A 20,050-nucleotide genomic window follows, 5' to 3' on the forward strand; every position below is an offset into this window, starting at 1 on the left:
CAGCTTTCCTGAAGCCCCGTCAGGTACTGGAAACTGTCTTAAGGTCTCTTTGGAGCCTTCACTAGGCTGAACAACCCCAACTCTCTCAGCCTGTCTTTGTACGGGAGGTGCTCCAGCCCTCGGTTCATCTTTGTAGCCTCCTCTGGGCCTGTTCTAACAGTGGTTCCTCTCCCTGCAGCTTCACTGTATCTGTTATTATTTTGGTTGCCACTTCCCCCTTGGTCAGCTCTGCTCCTTTCCCATTGTCCCTCTCCCCTTGTTCCCATGGACAGCAGAGTGTACAGCATAGACAGCAGATGTTTAACTTAGTTTATACGCTAGCTAGAGTGCAAACAGTTCATTTCTTAATTAATGGGTTTCTCAGCTCTCTTTAATTTACCTTTATGGCTGGCAGAGGGATTCCTCCTTGTGGCTGAAGTCATTTTGCAACCTATCTCTCTCTGAGGTCGTTTTGTTTTCCAGAACAATGAAGGCGCAGATGGTGTAACAGGCGGTATGAAAGGTGCCGTTGTGCTGTGTCTTGGGAATGCTCACAGAGCTTTCTTTTGTACTGACTCGCTCTTCCATCTGCTAATGCCCAGCAATAATGTGTATGCAATGAAACTGGGAAGGGAATGAGAACAGCCAGCAAGGTTGGTGAGCGTTCACAGTACATGGAGGTTGTTAAACCACAGCCAGACAGATATCGATGCTACTTTTGGTAATGAAGGAAGGAATAAATCATTACGTTAAGGGAATGAATTAGCTTAAGCAATAATAGGAATAATAAGAATCAAATCTTGGCCAGTTTGCAGTGTGACTGTAACAGGAGTTTAGCCTGTTTACTAGTTGATACAAAGGAACAAAAGGGCAGTCCCACAGCAGGGATTAAGGACAGACCTGAGCTCACCAAGAGGACACAATGAGGAAGGAGATGAGGTAAAGACCATCAGAGGCTTTTGAAGACACAGAGAAACCATGATGTGTGTACAAGATTGGGTGATAAACTATGACAATAAATTCCCCTAAAAACAATGGACATATAACATGTTTCTGGTAATCTATATGAATATGTATGTTTAACCAGTATAAAAATCATGTAACCAGTCTAAGTAGTTGGACACATTAGGTGGGTTACCCCCTGTGTGCCCTGGTGCAGTTTATTCAAGGAATACCTGCTTAATAATCAAATTGGCATTGATTATTGAGTCTGGCTTTTTCACGGCATCAACAGAAAACAGACACACATGAAGATCCAGCCTTGGTTACCTTTGATTGTATCCATCTCATTCCAACCATCTCTATTGGCTCACCGCTCTGCTCACCCATATTTAGAGGCACGATAAGAATGTGAACCCAGGTCAGCGCAACACGAGACAAAACCCCGTCACTCAAGAGCAAAATGTATTTTACCAAAGACAAGGCAGAGTGAAGCTTGGAGAAATCCATTGGCAGCTGCTCTGGAGCAAGGTGGAGCACCAGGCTTCAGTGCGTGCTTGAAAAAACTTTTAACACACTTTTTATATCTCTTGTCCAAATTGCGTCCCCCAGAAAGTCTCAGGGTAAACTGGGGGAACGTGACAGACACTCAGCATGATCCGTCTGCACAGGAAGCACCAGCTGGATTCTGGGTGGTTGCAGGCTGCAATCTCTCCAAATTAGCAGAAAAAAAAAAAAATTGAGCGCAGGCTGGAGGAGCTGAGAGACCAGCATCACCTTAGCCATGGGGAAGCACCACATCAGCCATGCAGAATTTCATTGCACTCCCTGGTACAGCCCAGATGCCTGAGTTGACCCAGAGCTGAAGGAAAAAGTGGAATGATGGTGGGTGAGAAGCTCAACATGAGCCAGCAACATGAGCCAGCTCACAGCCCAGGAACCAACAGTGTCCAGGGCTGCATCCAGAGCAGAGGGACCAGCAGGGAGGGAGGGGATTCTGCCCCTCTGCTCCACTCTGTGAGACCCACCTGGAGCCCTGTGTCCAGTTCTGGAGTCCTCAGCACAGGGAGGACATGGAGCTGTTGGAGAGAGTACAGAGAAGGTCACGAAGGTGATCCGAGGTCTGGAGACCCTCCTGTACGAGGACAGGCTGAGAGAGTTGGGGAGGCTCATCCTGGAGAAGGCTGTGGGGAGGGGCTCTGGATCAGGGAGGGCAGGGATGGGACAAGGCAGAACAGTTTTGAGCTGCAAGAGGGGAGATTGAGATGAGATCTTAGGGAGAAATGTTTTTCTGTGAGGGTGGGGAGGCCCTGGCCCAGGTTGCCCAGAGCAGTGGTGGCTGCCCCATCCCTGGAGGGGTTCAAGGCCAGGCAGGATGGGGCTTGGAGCCCCTGATCCAGTGGGAGGTGTCCCTGCCCATGGCAGGGGTGGGACTGGATGGGCTTTGAGGTCCCTTCCAACCCAAACCATCCCATGAAAGCCACGCTTTCCCCTGCCTATTCCTTCCTGGCTGCATCCAACAGCCTCGATATATGCAGGCACCCCCACTATCCTGCTGGCGTCAGAGCGGGACGCAACTTCCGGGTGGCGAGCGGGGGGCGTGGCCAGGCGGGAGCCGCCGGACAGCCAATGGGGAGCGGTTACGCTACCACGGTGGGCGGGGCTTGCTCGGGTAGCCAATAGAAAGCGGTCTCGCCGCCGTCGTAGGCGGGGTCAGCCCGGAGAGCCAATGGGGAGCGGCTGCGCAGTCATGGTGGGCGGGGCTTGTGAGACAGGCAATGGGGAGCGTTGTCGCTGTCGCGGTGGGCGGGGCCAGCTCGGACAGCCAATGGGGTGAGAGTGCGCGCGCGCGGAGGGACGGGCCGGGCCATGAGGAGAGAGGCCACCCTGGGCAGCCAATGAGAAGCGATCGCGTCGTCATGGTGGGCGTGTCCCGTGCGGCAGCCAATGGGGAGCGGCTCCTCTGGCGCGGTGGGCGTGGCCGGAGCGGACAGCCAATGGGAAGAAGCCCCGGGGTCGCGGTGGGCGGGGCCGGCGCGCGCAGCCAATGGGGCGAGGGCGCGCGTGCGCGGCGGGCGGCGCGGGGCGCGCGGCGCAGGGAGCGCGAAGATGGCGGCGCCCGTGCTGCTGCGGGTGTCGGTGCCGCGCTGGGAGCGGGTGGCCCGCTCCGCCGTCTGCGCCGCCGGCATCCTGCTGTCCCTCTACGCCTGCCACCTGGAGCGAGAGAAGGGGCGCGACCTCCACTACCAGGCCCTGTGCGACCTCAGCGAGCGGGTGCGCTGCTCCGCCGCCATCACCTCCAGGTGAGGAGGGGACCGGGCCCTGGGTGCGGCTCAGGGGGCCGGTGGGGCCCGGCAGGAGCCCGAGGTGCTGCCTGGGGGGCGCTCACCTCAGGGCGGAGCGGGCTTGGCCTGGCCTTGCCCGGCCCCCGGGCTCCCCGGGCCTCTGGGGATGCTCCCGGCGCGGCCCCAGGGCTCCCCGCGCCTCTGAGGGGGCTCCCAGCGCGGTCCCCGGGCTCCCCGCGCCTCTGGGGGGGCTCCCGGCGCGGCCCCCGGTCTCCCCGGGCCTCTAGGGGTGCTCCCGGCCGAGCCCCTGAGCTGCCCGGTTCTCTAGGGGGGCTCCTGGGCAGCCCCCGAGTTCCCTGGGCCTGAGGGCATCTCAGCTCCGAGCAGCCCCGGGTGGTCCCTACGCTTGGAAGCAGCGTGGGAGCAGCTTTTCTGGGACGGGTACCGGGTGGAGGATGAGGTAGCTGCAAGCTGTGTTGTAATCAATGGGATTTAGCCCAAGAGACAGGTAAATGTCAGTTGGAGTCAAGTGATGTAGGTGTGAGGAGTGGCTGAGGCCAAAGCGAACATGAACGTTGCACAGGGCTGGGTTGCTCTAATTGGAGTATCCGAATGGTGTTTTCATTGTAACGTCCCCACGCAGCACAGGTTGCTGTCGGGATGCTCCATTCAACAGGGATTCCTCTGCTTCAGCCACAAATGCCCGCTCCAAATCCTGATTACAGGCTTCCTGACAGGAATGACTTCAGCACTTCTTTCCTCAAGGCCGGTTCTTATTTCTCCTAGGAGAGGCAGCGTATTAATGTTAATGTGCTGCTAGCCCTGTTATTGTTAAGTTGATTGCTATAGAATTGTGAAAAGTAATAACCTGTGCGTAGTTACCACTGCTACCAGTGCAAACACAGTACAGGAATTACTTTCAGGTATAATTTGCCCAAGAAACTTTCCAAACAGCATATTCACAAGTATTTCATCTAAAGAATATCACAGAATCAGAAAATGGTTTGGGTCAGAAGGGACATCTGCCACTGGATCAGGGGCTCAAAGCCCCATCCAACCTGGCCTTGAACCCCTCCAGGGATGGGGCAGCCACTAGTGCTCTGGGCAGCCTGGGCCAGGGCCTCCCCACCCTCACAGGAAAGCATTTCTCCTTAAGATCTCATCTCAATCTCCCCTCTTGCAGCGAAAAACCATTCCTCCTTGTCCTATCCCTGAATTCCCTGATCCAGAGCTTCTCCCCAACTTTCCTGAAGCCCCTTTCAGCTCTGGAAGCTGCTCTAAGGTCTCCCTGGAGCTTTCTCGAGGCTGAACAACCTCAGCTCTCTCAACCTGCCCTTGGATGAGGTGCTCCAGCCTTTGGGCCGTCTTTGTGGCCTCCTCTGGACTCCCTCCAACAGCTCCATGTGTTTTCTGACAGAAGGAGAGATGAAGAAATAAGATGACTTGTCCAGTAATCTCAAAACTGTTCTGTGCAGATACGTGTGTATGAATAGGCATGTGAAGTCGGACACAAATGTATCCACAAGAAAGGAGCTGGAAAGGAGAGGGTTCTGTTTTTTCAGCAAATATGTATACAAAGTGCTGCTTCTTTTTTTTCAGTGAGGGTTTTGTTACTGTTGTTTCAGTGCCTTTGGCTCAGTCAGTACTTGAGATTTTAAGTGCGTAGACTGCATAAAAGCCATTGCATTACTTGTAAAGGTACTTGCTGTGTTATCATAACCAGCCAGTGGGGGAGAATACAAGGTGTTCTTATTCTTAAAACCTCTCCTGTGGTGACAGAAATGGGATTTATGTTCTGTTACAGGGAGCTTTGCATCTGCGGATGCCTGGGAGGAGGCTCTTGGAATTGAATGAGAGCTTTAGCTCTGCTTTTGTGTCTATCATCAGGTAATCTTGAGTTTGTGAAGGTGCTTGTTCACGTTTCAAAGTGAGAAGTGTCCTGAAATGAGAAGTTTAAACAGGAAGACGACTTCAATAAGCTTGCCAGATGATTAAAACTTATCATTTAAAATTATTCATAGGCTACTGAGATTAAACCGCGTGAGTACCATCAGTAATCTAAGTTTTACTACAGCTATAGAGGCAAAAAGAGAATACCAGGGATTTAAGCACCTAAGCAGCCTCCGTAGCAGTGTGGTATAGATTGATTCCTTTGTTAGCTTTTTGTTGTTGTTGCAAATGCTGCTGTTGAGACAGGGAATTTGAAGTAGTAGCTTTAATTCATGTTTACTAAATGCTTTGAATTCCAATTATGTCTTTAGGTATTCCTAATTATGGAATAATGCTTGGTAATTATTGTGTTCATTAGTTATGCTGCAGCTAAGGTGGTGACTATGCCAGGGCAAGACCTGTTAAGTACTTTACAGCAGGAATTCTATATATTAATATGAACAGTTAGGGATAAAATCAGCTAAAATCTCAGTAGTTGTTGCTAGGAGAATCCTACTTAAAGACTGAAGTGTTGCAGATGTCAGAATCACTCGTGATAATTAGAGCAGGTGGGGAAAGGAGCTTTTGTAAAAAGAGCGTGCAAGGTCTGTTCAGTCAAACCATATTTGGAGAAGAAAGTGCTTTCAGCACTGTATAGGACAGGCGAAAAAGGAATATTACTTTAAAACTAAGACGAGGGCGAGCTATTAAGCTTTGAAGTAAGAATAACCTTGAAATATTAATCTCATTTTCCATGTTGGCACAGCTCCACATCTGTCAGTCACTCTCACTCCCTCTGTCCAATCGACTTTTCCTCTTACTAAGTTCCTCTGAAATAGAGTTACAGATATGGTGTTTTCATATGTAATGCAGCTTTAACTGTTTGTCTTCTCATTAAGCTGTGACACTGGCAATCACAATTATTTGATTAGCAGAGTTAGCTCTGCAGAGTAAAATGGGTGACAGACTTGTGCTTTGTGGCTTTTTTTTGGTTTCTGGAGTGTTCATCCGGTTGTGTGACTTTTTACTTCAGCTGGATTTACTAATGGAACTTGGAATGTAACGATCTTCACATTCCAAGCGCTGACTCCAGCAGCAGACTGGACTTTAAAAAGCACCTCGTAGTGTTGGGATTAACTTTAATGGTATAGAATAATGTGGATAAATTAGTGTATTCCTCCCTGAGCTGAGTCACTTTGGAACTAAGTTCTCATCTTTGGGGAGGATTTTTTTTTCACTACTAAGCTGTTGGTATTTCTAAGCCTTGTTTTAAGCCAAATCTGGTATTGGCACAACAAGGAGAGCAAAAATGTTGTAAAGATTACCAGCACACAGAGGGAGGAGCACGGAAAATCTTGTATCAGAGACTGACTCATCCAGAAGATTATGTTGGAGAGATACCTTCCTACTACCCTTGATTCAAAACGCTAATGGTCAGCATATTTCAAGCTTTTATCATGGGGAAAGTTCATGAAATGGTTTAAAAAGAAAAACAGCTGAGGGCTGTGTAATGGCTTATTTTCCAAGAAGAAATAAGGGAAGGTAGTAGACAAATACTTAATGTTTGCATTTGATGATTCCTCTCTTTGAGAGTAGTTCTAGGCAGGAATGGCTTAGTTGATAATAAAACCGGGTAATAGCAGTACCTGAACAGTCTTTTTCCTTGTGGGTGTTACAGTTGTTTCACAGAGGGAATTAAACTCAAATTTCAAGTTGTATGGATAGCAGTATGGCTTTAAATTAAATGTGACATTTAAGCAGTAATGCTGAGATCCAGAGCTCTTTGCTTTGAATTTTCCTGTGCTCTGGGAGACTAGGGTCTTCTGATATTGATGTGTTTCTACTTTCTGTCTTGACTAATTGGAGGTTCCTGCAGAGCAGATCAGTGGGTGGCTCTTTTAGAGGGAAGTTTTCTAGTTTGGTGCGTGTTAATGCTGTCACAACTGTAATACGGGCTGCAGATCGCTGGCAGGAGTGGCCAAAGGGCGTGCGATGCTGTGCATTGTTAGTGGCATTTGTAGCTTTCAGCCAGCTCAGTAAGGGGAGAGGTTTGGGATCAGTCAGTATTGATCGAGGTTAACAGCTTCAACTGGCCTACTGAAGAAGTTCTAGAGTCAAAAAAGTATTTAAAGAGTTGCGTTCTTCTGGGTACATTTCACAAATGTGTTTTGGGGATTCCCTGTTCTGAAATTCATGCTAACATGCAAGGATTGTTGTCTTTGAGCCACTCTGCCTGTTCTGAAGGATGCGTATCTGCCTTGTCTCCTCTGGTGGACGCATCAAAGTAGTCAGCTGGTGCTTCTTGACAGCGTGATCTGTACAGTTGCGTGTGGTGGACATGCGGCTGTTGTACCAGGTTTGCCGATGCCTGCAGCATTATTGTGTTCTGCTCACCTTCATAAATCATTTCAAGCAGTGAATTTAGAACTGTGTAAGTGTTGTGTTTGAATTCTTCAGTTCTGTGGCAGAGTACTTCAGTGCTAGGTGTGAGTGTAACCATGTTGGTGTAGAGCTTGTTCCTCTGCAGAGCAGACACGCGGCTCTGCTGTGAGGTATCGCAGCTACAACCATGACAGTGCTGGTTTCTCAGTGAAGCACCCGTTGCCAGAGCTACGGCTCTGGTGCATCTGTACAGAGTGCAGACTGTGATGGAGATGCAGGTGACAAGAACAACCCTGTTATTTAAAGACACGGCACATGGAAGAAAACTTCTCTGACCTCCTCCCTAACCCGATCTTTATATTGTGGATTCCCATTCAGTTCTGTTGTGGAGCAATTCCTGTAAGCTTGATGTCTGTCAAGTGTGCTTGACAGGTTAAGAACATCATGTAGCCATTTTCTTTCGTATCAATGATAAGTTCCTCCTGTCCCAGCAGGTTTTTTTCACTGCAAGCAGGCATTCAGGTGTGTTTGAGGCCAGCAGCCACTGTTAATAGTGAGCAATGTAAGGGGAGCAACGATGAAGGGAGCTTTTTGTGGGTGGGAGGAAAGGAAAAGCTTGTTCAGCTCATTCTGCAAATGAGACCCATGTGCTTTTTAAAGATGTTACTAGTTTTGCAAGTCTTTTCTGATCAGTAATTTCCTTACTCTGAGCCAAGCGATTGTTTCTGTGAGGCATCTGTGATTCTGTACAGAGAGGGATAGAAGTTAATGAAGCAGCTGCAGGGCAGTAGGAATCATATTGGTGGTTCTTAGGCTGACAAAGTAGTTCATGTGAAAGTGTTGCCTTCTGAGACTCATGTCTAATCGGTCCAGGGTCTAAAATTGGTTGTTGTTGACTCCTGAGCTCTGCAGGTTGTTGGATGGCAGGTCTGTTGCAAGGATCCGTTGGTTTTGTGGTCTGAGGGAAGGTGTGAAGAGCTCTGGTTTGAGTGGGCAGGAGGAAATTGGTGCAGACAGAATCCATCCAGCATGTCAAGCACTTTGCTTTGGCAGGACTTGGAGTGCTGCAGGGTCAGGGTGATGGTGATTTGCATCGCTGTAGCCAAATGAGTGTGATCCAAGTTCCACAGCTAGGGACACTGAGCCAAAAAAGTGCAATCAACTTGAAGCCAAGAAAGGTTGTTGTATTCTTTTCTTTTAGCCCGGTTCCTAGAGAAGATTTTGCCTGTCTCTTGTGTATTAATAATTTACTTTATGATTTTTCATTTTTTTAATGGCAAAATTCAACCAAAGGTACAAGTTTTATTGAAACAGGTTCCGTGCCAAAGGGGAGGGGAGAGGAACTCAAAGTAATACGTCTGCTGAAGGGGAACAACCTGCTGTGTGAGCCAAGGTTATCTGTCCCCTTCGCCTGCCAGGTGGCACATGTGCGAGCAGCGCTGGACAGGACTGGTAGATAACGGACGGCACTGGGAGGCAGAGAGCACTGGTTATTCCATGTGCTGTGAAGGAAAGGGTTTCAGGAGCATGTGGAGGAAACCAGCTTTGTTGCTTCTAATGCAAGGTGCTCCCAAAGCAGCAGAAGCTGGTAGTTCACGTGATTTTTTTGTCCGATCTTTTTAATGGAAAGTTGATGAGCTAATACTTCAGGTTGACATAACATATAGTGGTGGAGGCACATGTTATAAAGCACAGCAGCATCCTGGCTACATGACGCCTTATTTCAACTTCTTAGTAATCTGATCTCAGACTCATGTATTTTTGATTCTCATACGTTTCTTATTTTGAGTTTCACTGGAATCTGCAGTAGAACTGAGGATTTCTCTGCTGGATGCAAAGTGAATCGCACAAGGTGCCTGTAGTTCAAGTTTGAACTTCATTTACGATAGCTTAATAGAAGAGGTTATGTAGAAGAAGCAGGGTGCTGTTGGCCTGAAGCTTGAGTAACCAGTGCTTCTGTAAAGAGCTTTATAATATAATTAACTGCTGTTTGTTTGGGATTTTGCTGATCTGGATGCTGAGTTTCAGCTCTATCTGAAACAGAGCTGGGGTATATGTGGAACAAAATCTCATTTGTTTATGGTAAATACTGCTAATAGATTTAAACATGAAATTAAGGGAATCAAAAACTTTGAGCACACTTGGCAAGCTTACAAATGGGAATTTTTAATCTCCTTTCTTGTGGCTTCTAATTGAAGGCTTGTGCTTAATTTATTAAAACTGTAAGAGTGGCCTAAGTGACCTTGTAACTGTGAACTAGGTTTAATCCAAAATCCTCTAGTGAAGCTGTAAAGAAGCTGCAACCAAAGTTTCTTCTTGTTGCTGAGTATTAAGGTGCTCCAGATGCTTTGACCTTTGGGTGTTTCGCTCAGGATGATGTGAGAGAGCAGGCTGACTTTGCTGTCCTCCCGGGAGCTCTCGTTCTGTACCATAACTCAGCTCAGAGGTCAGACAGCACTGAGGGAAATGTGTCATTCACTTGTCAAGGGTCAGCCTGTTTTAGAAAACGGTATTTATTGTTTCCTCGCGGTTACGAAGTGATCAGTGGTGCTCCTTATTGATAACAAAATGATGCTTATGGGGTGAAAAATGATCCTGAAATGAGGGGCTTTAAGTAATCTGCTGCTACTTGGAAATCAAAACTTGAGTTCTTTCTATTTTCAGAGCACTATAAATAATCTTTTTTGTGTTATTGTTTGCCCTTTTCATTGCAGCAAACCTAAAAATTGAGAGAGAAATGTGTTGGGAAACCTCCTGGTGCACAAATAGAGTGCTCTCAGATTTTGAATAGTACCTGCCATTTAATAATCTGGTCTCTGAAGGGTTTGATACCGTTTTAGTCTCTGGGAAATAGGTGTGCCTGGTCCAAGGCAAAGTTCCTGGCAGAGCCGTCATGCTGGAGTTGGCTGGACTTGACCTCATCTGGTGCAGTTCTTCTCATGAAAATGAATATGCAGTAGATAGTTCTGTTCTTGCCATGAGGACCAAGGGTTGCCAGGTGAAATTAAGGTCTGTGGTTCTCTGGCATTCCTCACCTGAGGATGCTGTGTGTTCAGAATGGGTCTCTGTACACTCGGGAAGGCTTTAGGGTGGGCTGCTGAGCGTGTCCGTGCCCATTCAGGAGTTCCTTAAGCTGATTTTTAGCTTGATGATTGAGGTGCAGGAAAGCATCTTGGGGAATGATCACTTACGAACATCTCCTGCATGTGACTGTCAGAACTGGGGTGCTTGGTTAGGAAAAACAGGACAGTATTTCTTACAGAGAGCAGATGAGATAGGTCTGACTGCTGGCTAAAGAGACAGTTTGTTTGACTTGTGTTTGTCAGGCTCGGAAATCTTTTGCTTTTAGAGCTCATTCTGATAGCTCTTACAGGTTTGAACTTGTTAAATGTGGAGGTTATTCCATTGTCCTTTAACAGGGCTGAGATCTGGGTGTGCTGGGCAAGGCTCTTGGGTGCCTTTTGGCCAGAGGTGTTGTCTCTGCTAAATGATGGTAAAATGTTTAGAGCTGTAGTGCGCTCCCACGATGTGCTGTTCTGGAATGTTGAGGGTGCTCAGAATTGCACAAACCAGGTAATGATTCAATTATATACAGTTTTATTGGAGATACGTCACTTAGGGATCAAAATTACTGCAGTTGTTCCTGCTTTCCTCTTCAGAAGCACCAAGTGCACACAAGGCCTGTGTGAAACTGCTGGGAATGCAACCCCCCTGAGCTTGGTTCAGTGTCCTAAACCACAAGGGATGGTGTTTGGAGAGGAGGTAATAATTTTCAAGACCTCCTTTTGATGAAAGGAAATGTGCATTGGTATTGTAGTGTTCAATTCCAGATGTTAGGAAGCTACACGAATGGTTCCCAACACTTCGTCTTGGATTTCCCAGCTCTCTAGGCTGAAAACTCTTATTCTGAAGTTTTTTTTCATGGAACGTTTGGAAAATGAGAGGTGCAAATGAGAGATGCTTAATACCCACAGGAAGATGCCTTTAAGATTTATTTTCAAACTTCCTTGACGTGAGCTCAGATTATATTTTCTTTTTAATAGGGGTGACACTGGGGTGTGGCGGGAGCAGCCTGCGCCACGGGTTTGTCACCCTGCTCTGAGTCACCCAGGCAGAGCACTCGCTGCAGGGGCGGCAGCCACGGGCAGCACCGGGAGAAAGGTGGTGATGTTGGATTGTTATGCTTTTATCTCGCTGTGCAAGCAACTCTTTAATTAACACAGTTCATTTTACTTAACATTCTGTATCCAAAAAATTATTGGTCTGAGCTAAAAATGGTTCTTGTAAATGATGTTAAAGGGGCTCCAGGAAAGCTGCGGAGGGGCTCTTGATCAGGGAGGGCAGGGATAAGACAAGGGGGAACGGGATTTGAGCTGCAAGAGGGGAGATTGAGATGAGGTCTTAGGGAGAAATGTTTTGCTGTGAGGGTGAGGAGGCCCTGGCCCAGGTTGCCCAGAGCAGTGGTGGCTGCCCCATCCCTGGAGGGGTTCAAGGCCAGGCTGGATGGGGCTTGGAGCCCCTGATCCAGTGGCAGGTGTCCCTGCCCGTGGCAGGGGTGGGACTGGGTGGGCTTTGAGGTCCCTTCCAATCCAAACCATTCTGTGATTCTGTGATATTCTTTATAAGAAAGGCAAGTTCTATGAAGAAAATCTGAGCAGTTTACAGTCCCTTTTATTGATGTTTTATTTATTGGAGTTTATTCTAATGTTAGGATTGCAGTTGTTCTCTTGCTGTTTATTTGCCTTATGTTTTTAAACTTTGAAAGTTACCATAACTCTGGTCTGATTTGCATGATTTTGGTGTGCGAAGGAAGATTTTTTTTCATACTCTGTCTTCCTTCCCCCACTTGCTGCAAAATTGCTTTGGTTCATTGTGCCTTTTAGTGGGGTTTGGGACCTCCTGGGTAGAATGATTCTATGATTTCTCCTCTTTGATAGAAATGGGAACATACAAAATCTAGATTTCTTGCTTTTCAGTTTCAAGCAGAAAGCTTCTTCACACTTAAAACGTGTAAGGCTGGGAAAAGTCCTTAAATCACAGGCTGCTTAGCTGTCTTGAAGTGTGTGGAACAACATGTGAGATTAGAGCTGTGCTCCATGGACTGCGGTTTAATACTCACTGTCCTTAAAGTTTCTATACGTCCAAGTAGACACTTAATGAACTCTTGCACCTGGGAAAAGCTGTCTCCCTGCTCTAAACCTTTTGCAGCCTGGGGGATGCTGACTGTCTGGAAGGGCTTGCACTCATTACCTTCCCATTAGCAACGTTTTATTGCAGAGTAACTGCAGGGTCAGGTTCTGTTGTCTAAAGTTTCTGCTGTTTTGAGTTTGCTCTCAAACACAACAGGATCTCATGAGCATCAGGAGAGACAGGGGAAGAGCAGGAACCTGCCGGCGCTCTGAGCTGTGCTGGTGTTGGAGCATGGACTTAGGCACGCTGAGTTGCACTGCTTATCATAGAATCACCAGGTTGGAAAAGACCCATCAGATCATCGAGTCCAACCATTCCCATCAAATACTAAACCATGTCCCTCAGCACCTCATCCACCCGTCCCTTAAACCCCTCCAGGGAAGGTGACTCAACCCCCTCCCTGGGCAGCCTCTGCCAGTGCCCAATGACCCTTTCCATGAAATTTTTTCTTAATGTTCAGCCTAAACCTCCCCTGGTGGAGCTTGAGGCCATTCCCTCTCATCCTGTCCCCTGTCCCTTGGGAGAAGAGGCCAGCTCCCTCCTCTCCACAACCTCCTTTCAGGTAATTGTAGAGAGCAATGAGGTTTCCCCTCAGCCTCCTCTTCTCCAGGCTAAACACCCCCAGCTCTCTCAGCCGCTCCTCTTGTTCTCCAGCCCCTTCCCCTGCTTTGTTGCTCTTCTCTGGACTCGCTCCAGAGCCTCAACATCCTTCTTGTGGTGAGGGGCCCAGAACTGACCCCAGGATTCGAGGAGCGGTCTCACCAGTGCCGAGTCCAGAGGGAGAAGAACCTCCCTGGACCTGCTGGCCACGCCGTGTCTGATCCAAGCCAAGATGCCATTGGCCTTCTTGGCCACCTGGGCCACTGCTGGCTCATGGTCAGTCGCTGTCAACCAACACCGCCAGGTCCCTCTCCTCCAGGCAGTTTCCAGCCAGACTTCTCCTAGTCTGTAGCTGCTCAGGGTTGTTGTGCCCCAAGTGCAGGACCCGGCATTTGGCCTTGTTAAACCTCATCCCATTGGGCTCAACCCATGGATCCAGCCTGTTCAGATCCCTTTGGAGCCTCCCGACCCTCCAGCAGATCCATGCTTCCACCCAGCTTAGTGTCATCTGCAAACTTGCTAAGGGTGCACTCGATGCCTTCATCCAGGTCATTGATAAAGACATTGAACAGGGCTGGATCCAGCACTGAGCCCTGGGGACACCACTTGGAACTGGCCTCACGCTGGATTTAATGCCATTTCCCACCACTCTCTGGGCCCGGCCACCTCTCAGTAAGGAAAGCCTGAGTGTGTTTAAATCGAGTTTAATGTTAACCCTACTAAGAATTCTTACCTGTAGACCAGATTACATGTGTGGATAGTAAGGTGAAATATCTATGAATGTGATAATGCAGAAAGATCCAAGTAGATTATCAAATGCAAAGTTTTGATACCTTTAATATATTTGTCTGGCTCTGTAATACTGCATTTGGTGGCTGTCAGATGTTGTTAGTTGTTAGATGTGTTGCGACCTTCTTATCAAAGTAAGGCTAAGAGGTAAACGGTTTTCACCTAAAAATCTAGATAACGTTCCCTCTGTGGGAGGAAAGTTTTGGCATAGCTGAGATTCCTGGAACCTGCAGTATTTCTTCATGTTTGCTTAAGTGTTGTTGCATGGTATTTGGTCCTTTTTAAGATTCCCTCCCTCAGAGATGCGTGGCTGTCTTGGCTGTGAAGCGGCTGCACTCACATCTCCACAGCTGCTTTCCCAGATCTTTGATATGACTTCACCACAGACTGTACCGTACACTGCTTGGGACCACTACCCTGTGGAAGCTGCTGGGAGAACGTGTCCTCCCCTGTCCCCCAGGGCTGCAGGGAGACAGGCAGTGCTGTGCTATTTCACTGTGTGTCCTCCTGAACCTTCTGCAGCCCCGTGACACGCAGCAGCGTCCCTGTGATACAGCGAGTGATGGTCTTACCTAGGCTGGCTTGAGCTTTGTTTGCATGTCTGTCTTGCTGCGGTCACTTACAAGATTTGAGACCCAACTAGATGAAAGCTGTTTATGCAGTGAATGTGCTTTGTAGGAATGTGCTTTTTTCACTCGGCACTGGTGAGACCGCTCCTCGAATCCTGTGTTCAGTTCTGGGCCCCTCACCACAAGAAGGATATTGAGGCTCTGGAGCGAGTCCAGAGAAGAGCAACGAGGCTGGTGAAGGAGCTGGAGAACAAGAGAAGCGGCTGAGAGAGCTGGGGGTGTTTAGCCTGGAGAAGAGGAGGCTGAGGGGAGACCTCATTGCTCTCTACAATTACCTGAAAGGAGGTTGTGGAGAGGAGGGAGCTGGCCTCTTCTCCCAAGGGACAGGATGAGAGGGAATGGCCTCAAGCTCCACCAGGGGAGGTTTAGGCTGAACATTAAGAAAAAATTTCATGGAAAGGGTCATTGGGCACTGGCAGAGGCTGCCCAGGGAGGGGGTTGAGTCACCTTCCCTGGAGGGATTTAAGGGACGGGTGGATGAGGTGCTGAGGGACATGGTTTAGTGATTGATGGGAATGGTTGGACTTGTTGATCTGATGTGTCTTTTCCCATCTGGTGATTCTATGATTCTATTCTATGAATCTGTACTGGTGGTGGAGCGATCCCTCCCTGCTGCACAGACCACTTCAGGCTGATTAGCACAACTTCTTCACTCTGAACAACTCTTTCCCCCTCCTTCTGGGCCGCTCCCTGATCCAGTGGAAACCAGGCTCGTGTTTACACAGGCTCATTAGGGTGAAGAATTCCCATGGGCAGAGTCACTCCATATGCCAGGGCATTCCCTTGGTCCACCTGGTCCTACTGTGCGTGGGAAAAGCCTCCCTCACCGCTGGAAGGAGGGGACTGGTAACTGGTCATCTTCACCAGGCGCAGTGGGAAGAGAGTGCCTGTTGTCGTGGTGCATAGATCTGGAGCTGCCGGGCATCCCTTCGGTGCTCTTGGTGTCTTTGTGCCTGGAAAAGGCCCCTGCATTGCCTGAGATGACCGACCGTCAGTCCCTCCTGACCACTGGGTGCACTTGGTACCTGGATCGGGGCCCAGGCGAGTTGGTCTGGTGACACTGGTGAAGGTTGCCAGAATGATGTCTTCTAGTTGTGGCAAAAATTAGTATTAAAACATCAAAATGAATATTCAAACGTCTGGCAAAAGTCAGTTATCTCAAAATCCTATATGCAGGCATCCAATGGAAGGCCTGTGGAGCTCTTCCGGACCACAGCAGGCTGGGACCAGGGATCTCCCAGAGCTGGGACATTTCTTGGGTGTAGTACTCATTCTCATTGCTAACAGAGAATGTAAAATGCCAGGGCTAAGTCGCCACCTTGAGAGCCAACCATCACCTGTTGGGAGTGCTGGTGCGTTCAATGAGCACCCACACCCTTCTCAGGGAATCTGTCGGACTCCTTGAGATCCTGCTAGTGCCCATGGGGAATGCTGGTGCATTGTGTGTGAGTGCCCTCACCAGTCTCGAGGGGAAAATTTCCTCGCCAGCCTCTTCATCGATCCCTTTTCCTCTCTCTCTGTTTACTTAAATTCAGGCATGAATCTTTATAAGCGATTATTCATGCTGCTTGTATGCTTAAATATAGACCTGCCTTTGTACACACGTGGTTTAATGTTTGATGGGAATGGTTGGACTCGATGATCCGGTGGGTCTTTTCCAACCTGGTGATTCTATGATCTCTAGACCTTGGTGCTTGCCTATGTTCTTATTCTACCCTATAGTAAGTAGGAGCGAATCTCGGTATTTCTGAATCTGTAATTAATTCACTGTTTTGATTATCATGGTTTCCATACAAACACCTTGTTAAATACTAAGCTGGTTTATGATCAAGAGCTGCTAAAGATCCAACTCTTTGATCTACCTTTAATTATCAAATTGCTGCTAAATCATAACAGTGCACAATATTTCCATCCAGCACCTCATTCTGTGCTCGGTGTAGAGGGAGAAGAGCACAAGGCTTGGGTGTAGCAGTCAATTACAAATGGTTACCGAGCTTGAATTAAAATGATTGTGTCAAATATGATTTGAAAATACTGCGCAAATGGCTGTGAGCTGACAAAGTGTTTTAGAGGTGGTGTTAAAATGTCCTTGTGGCACTTCTGTGTGAGGGAACAGTACACAGGGTGACACTAGTGTGTCCTGGGTGTGTGGTGAGTGGCTCAGCCACGTTCCTGCTGTGTATAGATGGCAAACCTATGCTGAGCCGTGCTTTACAGAACCACTACCTCTGGTCCAACAAATTATTCGGAAACCACGCTTGTCCTGGCATAAATATAGCACAGTGTGTGTTTTGCTGCAACAGCAGTGGGGAGTTGCGCTTATTTTACATCATTATGTGACAGTTAACCTGATAATGTGAACCCAGTCTCACATTTATGTGTCTGTAGTTCTTGCCTTGGCGCATCCTCATGTTCTCATGAAAGGGAATTGAGCTGCAGGCTGAGGTTGCCTTAACGCCTTTTTGTAATTTCAAGTGACACTAACAAATAAGGTCCTCAGTTTGCTGTTATAAAGAGTGGAGTAATCTGCCTTAGGGCATCAACTTAATGGTTTCTAGCACAAATGTACTTCCTAATTTCATCTTTTATCACCTTATTGCACCAGCAGTTTTGCAGGGCTTGTGCCGCTTTCTGCTTTACCATTAAAACTGCCGAGAACTGCTTGGTGGAGAAGGTGCTGGTTCAGAGCTGTGCACAGGCACAAATGGGGTCTGTGAGACTTGTTCTGGAGCCATCCCCAGCCTGACTGCCCAGCAGGTTTGGGTTCCTCCTGAGGTGCTGGACGGCTCAGGAGCAGCTGAAGTGCAAACTCTGATTTGCCTGCTCTGGTGCCAGCGAGGTCAGTGCTGACAGAGCTGGTCACCGCTTCTCACCAACCTGCACTATCTCTCAAAGCTGAACTGTGAGCATGTGTCCAGCTTATTGCAGTGGAGAGGACCGCTAAAGGGAGTAAGTATTGGACAAAAGAGCTCTGAACTACAGCCCTAGGAAGCCACCGTGGTATTTGATGAAGTTGCTCGATGTGAACTTGGTATTTCCTGGTGCATTGAGTAATGTCCCTCAGCGATGGGCTCAGGTTGTACTTAGTGCAGCCCCTGTCGCGAGCTGCTGGGCTTTCCAAGATACCCCTGAGCTTTGTGTAGCAGGTCGTGTCTGAGTATCTGTATCTGTGTTTTTCCAGCAGTGATGTGCTGAAAATGCTGATGTAAAGAAAGAGGTGCCCAACCACAAGTTAATTAGTTTCACTGTTTTACAGATGGGGTCGAGGATTTGGTCTGTTGGGTTCCATCTTTGGAAAGGACAGTGCAATAAATCAGTCAAACAGTGTTTTTGGACTCGTGTTTTATATACTACAAATGCTACTTGGTAAGTATTGATTCCATTTAGAGCCTAAAATGTATAACAGGTCTGTGGTGATGAGAGAGGAGTGCGTTACACGTCCTGCAATCTGCAAGAGACCAGATAAATGCATGTGATTTTTATCTTTGTCTTTTAGCATCTGTCTAATGATACAGCTGTCCAAAGGGCTTGAAAACCCAACCGATAACGAGCAATTGCATTTCCTCTTGCTATGCTACTAATAATATAAGTGTCAAGGCAGTTGCTACACTGGTATTTTCCCTTAAATATATTTAGCATTGGATTGCACGATAGAAAAGAGGGGAAATAAAAATGGAACTGCAGGAGCTATAGCAGTAGCAGGCGAAAAGGTACATGAAATGTCATGTATTTGTATTCATAACTATATGATCTGCTGTAAAGCTGTTAATATTGATAGACAAATTGACCAACTGTAACTCCCCATAACTCAGGAATACAGGAGATGGTAAATACAACACATCTTATCCAAGGACTGGTGTGCAAAAGCTAGCAGCTCCCCTGCAAGCAGTAATTCTAAACAGACTTGTGTGTAAAACCACTGTGCTGAGTAGCCTTCAGTTTGAATCGTTGTGCTTCGTGCAGCAGCAGGAAGCGCGAGCGGCACTGGTAACTCTCAATCTCTCTCTCTCTCTCTCTCTCTCATTGCAGGTATGACAGCAAGCGCAGTAGCAGCTCTAATCCTCATGACATCCTCCATAGTGTCTGTCGTAGGGTCCTTGTACCTGGCGTACATTCTGTACTTTGTGCTGAAGGAATTCTGCATTGTCTGCGTCATCACATACTTGCTGAACTTCATTCTCTTTATCATCAACTACAAACGACTAGTTTATTTGAATGAGGCCTGGAAACGGCAACTCCAACCCAAGCAGGAGTGAGGCCTGTTTGAACTGCTGACTGACAGTCTGAAGACCCAACTTCCATTAAGTTTATTTTGCAGTAATTTTTTATTCTCCATATCAGACATTTTCCCTGAGAATCATAACTGAATTTTTAATTATAAATTTGAAGGGGCCCTAGATAATTTTTTTTTGTGCTAATCCTCAACGTAAATGTGGTTATGAAAGGAAGCTCTAATGCAGTCAAAGACAAGCTTTAACTTTACTTTGAAGGAGTTTTAGCCAGAGCAAAACCTAGACTCTCTCTCTTCCCCCTCCACTCGTGAAGTGGGTAACACTTGCTATAAAATATCCTGTATATAAATTCAGGTATAACAAGATGTGATTATGACATTAAATATTCTAGACTAGCATCACCATATTTAATGTTGCCATGTTTACAGTACGTGTATTACCTTCTTTTTTTTTAGCCGACGGACTTAGATTTGACTAGGACGTATACTGTAAATAAAGTCAGAACTCTTGGTTTCCTCCCTGGACACCTTCCTGTACAATCTGTTGTGTTCGCCTCGGAGCTGTCGGTGTTCTGCTGTAGCCGACTGACGGGATGGAAGAGGTGACCTCTACAGAGAACACCGTGCTGCGGCACTTGCTGCCAGTGCTTTCACAAGAATGATGGTTGTTTTGGGTTCCTTTTTCTTTTGTTTTTGTCTCCGGTAACAAAAATGGGATTAAAGCTGAAACCTGAAGTGTATTAATTAAACCACAACTTCATGAATTTCTGGACAGAATGCAAATAACTTATAGGGGTGAATAGAACCGAGATGTTTTGCAGACTGGGGGCTGGGCTATCGGAGAGTGTTCTTTGAAGGACTGAATTTCCATGCAGAGTGGTTTCACCTGTAAGCTGCAATCAGGCAGCCTGTGTTACCCAGGCTGGATGATGTACGAATGCAGTGGGAACCGCTGTCTGAGTGGGATAACCACGGAGCATGCTGGAGAAGCAGTTGTGCTTAATTGATCTTCGTCAGGATCTTTGGTTTGCGCTATATTGGGAAATGAACTTTAGGCCTGAGACGCATGAGATCCCTTGGAAGGGCAACCTGTTTAG

The 20,050-nt window shown here is 47.5% G+C and overlaps 1 protein-coding gene across 1 annotated transcript; it reads left to right on the forward strand.

Moving 5' to 3' along the window:
• The first annotated feature begins 2,981 nt into the window (after nucleotides 1-2,981).
• Nucleotides 2,982-19,478, forward strand: VKORC1L1 (vitamin K epoxide reductase complex subunit 1 like 1). Its single transcript, XM_069873801.1, has 3 exons — nucleotides 2,982-3,221; nucleotides 17,979-18,088; nucleotides 18,752-19,478. The coding sequence occupies exons 1-3, from the start codon at nucleotides 3,028-3,030 to the stop codon at nucleotides 18,976-18,978; spliced, it is 531 nt and encodes a 176-aa protein (XP_069729902.1). The 5' UTR covers nucleotides 2,982-3,027; the 3' UTR covers nucleotides 18,979-19,478.
• The last annotated feature ends 572 nt before the right edge of the window (nucleotides 19,479-20,050 follow it).

The sequence above is a fragment of the Phaenicophaeus curvirostris genome, chromosome 21 (assembly GCF_032191515.1).
Source record: "Phaenicophaeus curvirostris isolate KB17595 chromosome 21, BPBGC_Pcur_1.0, whole genome shotgun sequence".
In the NCBI taxonomy this organism is placed as follows: Eukaryota; Metazoa; Chordata; class Aves; order Cuculiformes; family Cuculidae; genus Phaenicophaeus; species Phaenicophaeus curvirostris.

What these genes read in the sequence shown, in the direction of transcription:
- VKORC1L1 (XM_069873801.1), top strand. Translation starts at nt 3,028, where the DNA reads ATGGCGGCGCCCGTGCTGCTGCGGGTGTCGGTGCCGCGCTGGGAGCGG. An exon ending in TCCGCCGCCATCACCTCCAG is followed by an intron (nt 3,222 to 17,978) that starts GTGAGGAGGGGA and finishes ACTGTTTTACAG; the next exon opens with ATGGGGTCGAGGATTTGGTC. An exon ending in TATACTACAAATGCTACTTG is followed by an intron (nt 18,089 to 18,751) that starts GTAAGTATTGAT and finishes CTCTCATTGCAG; the next exon opens with GTATGACAGCAAGCGCAGTA.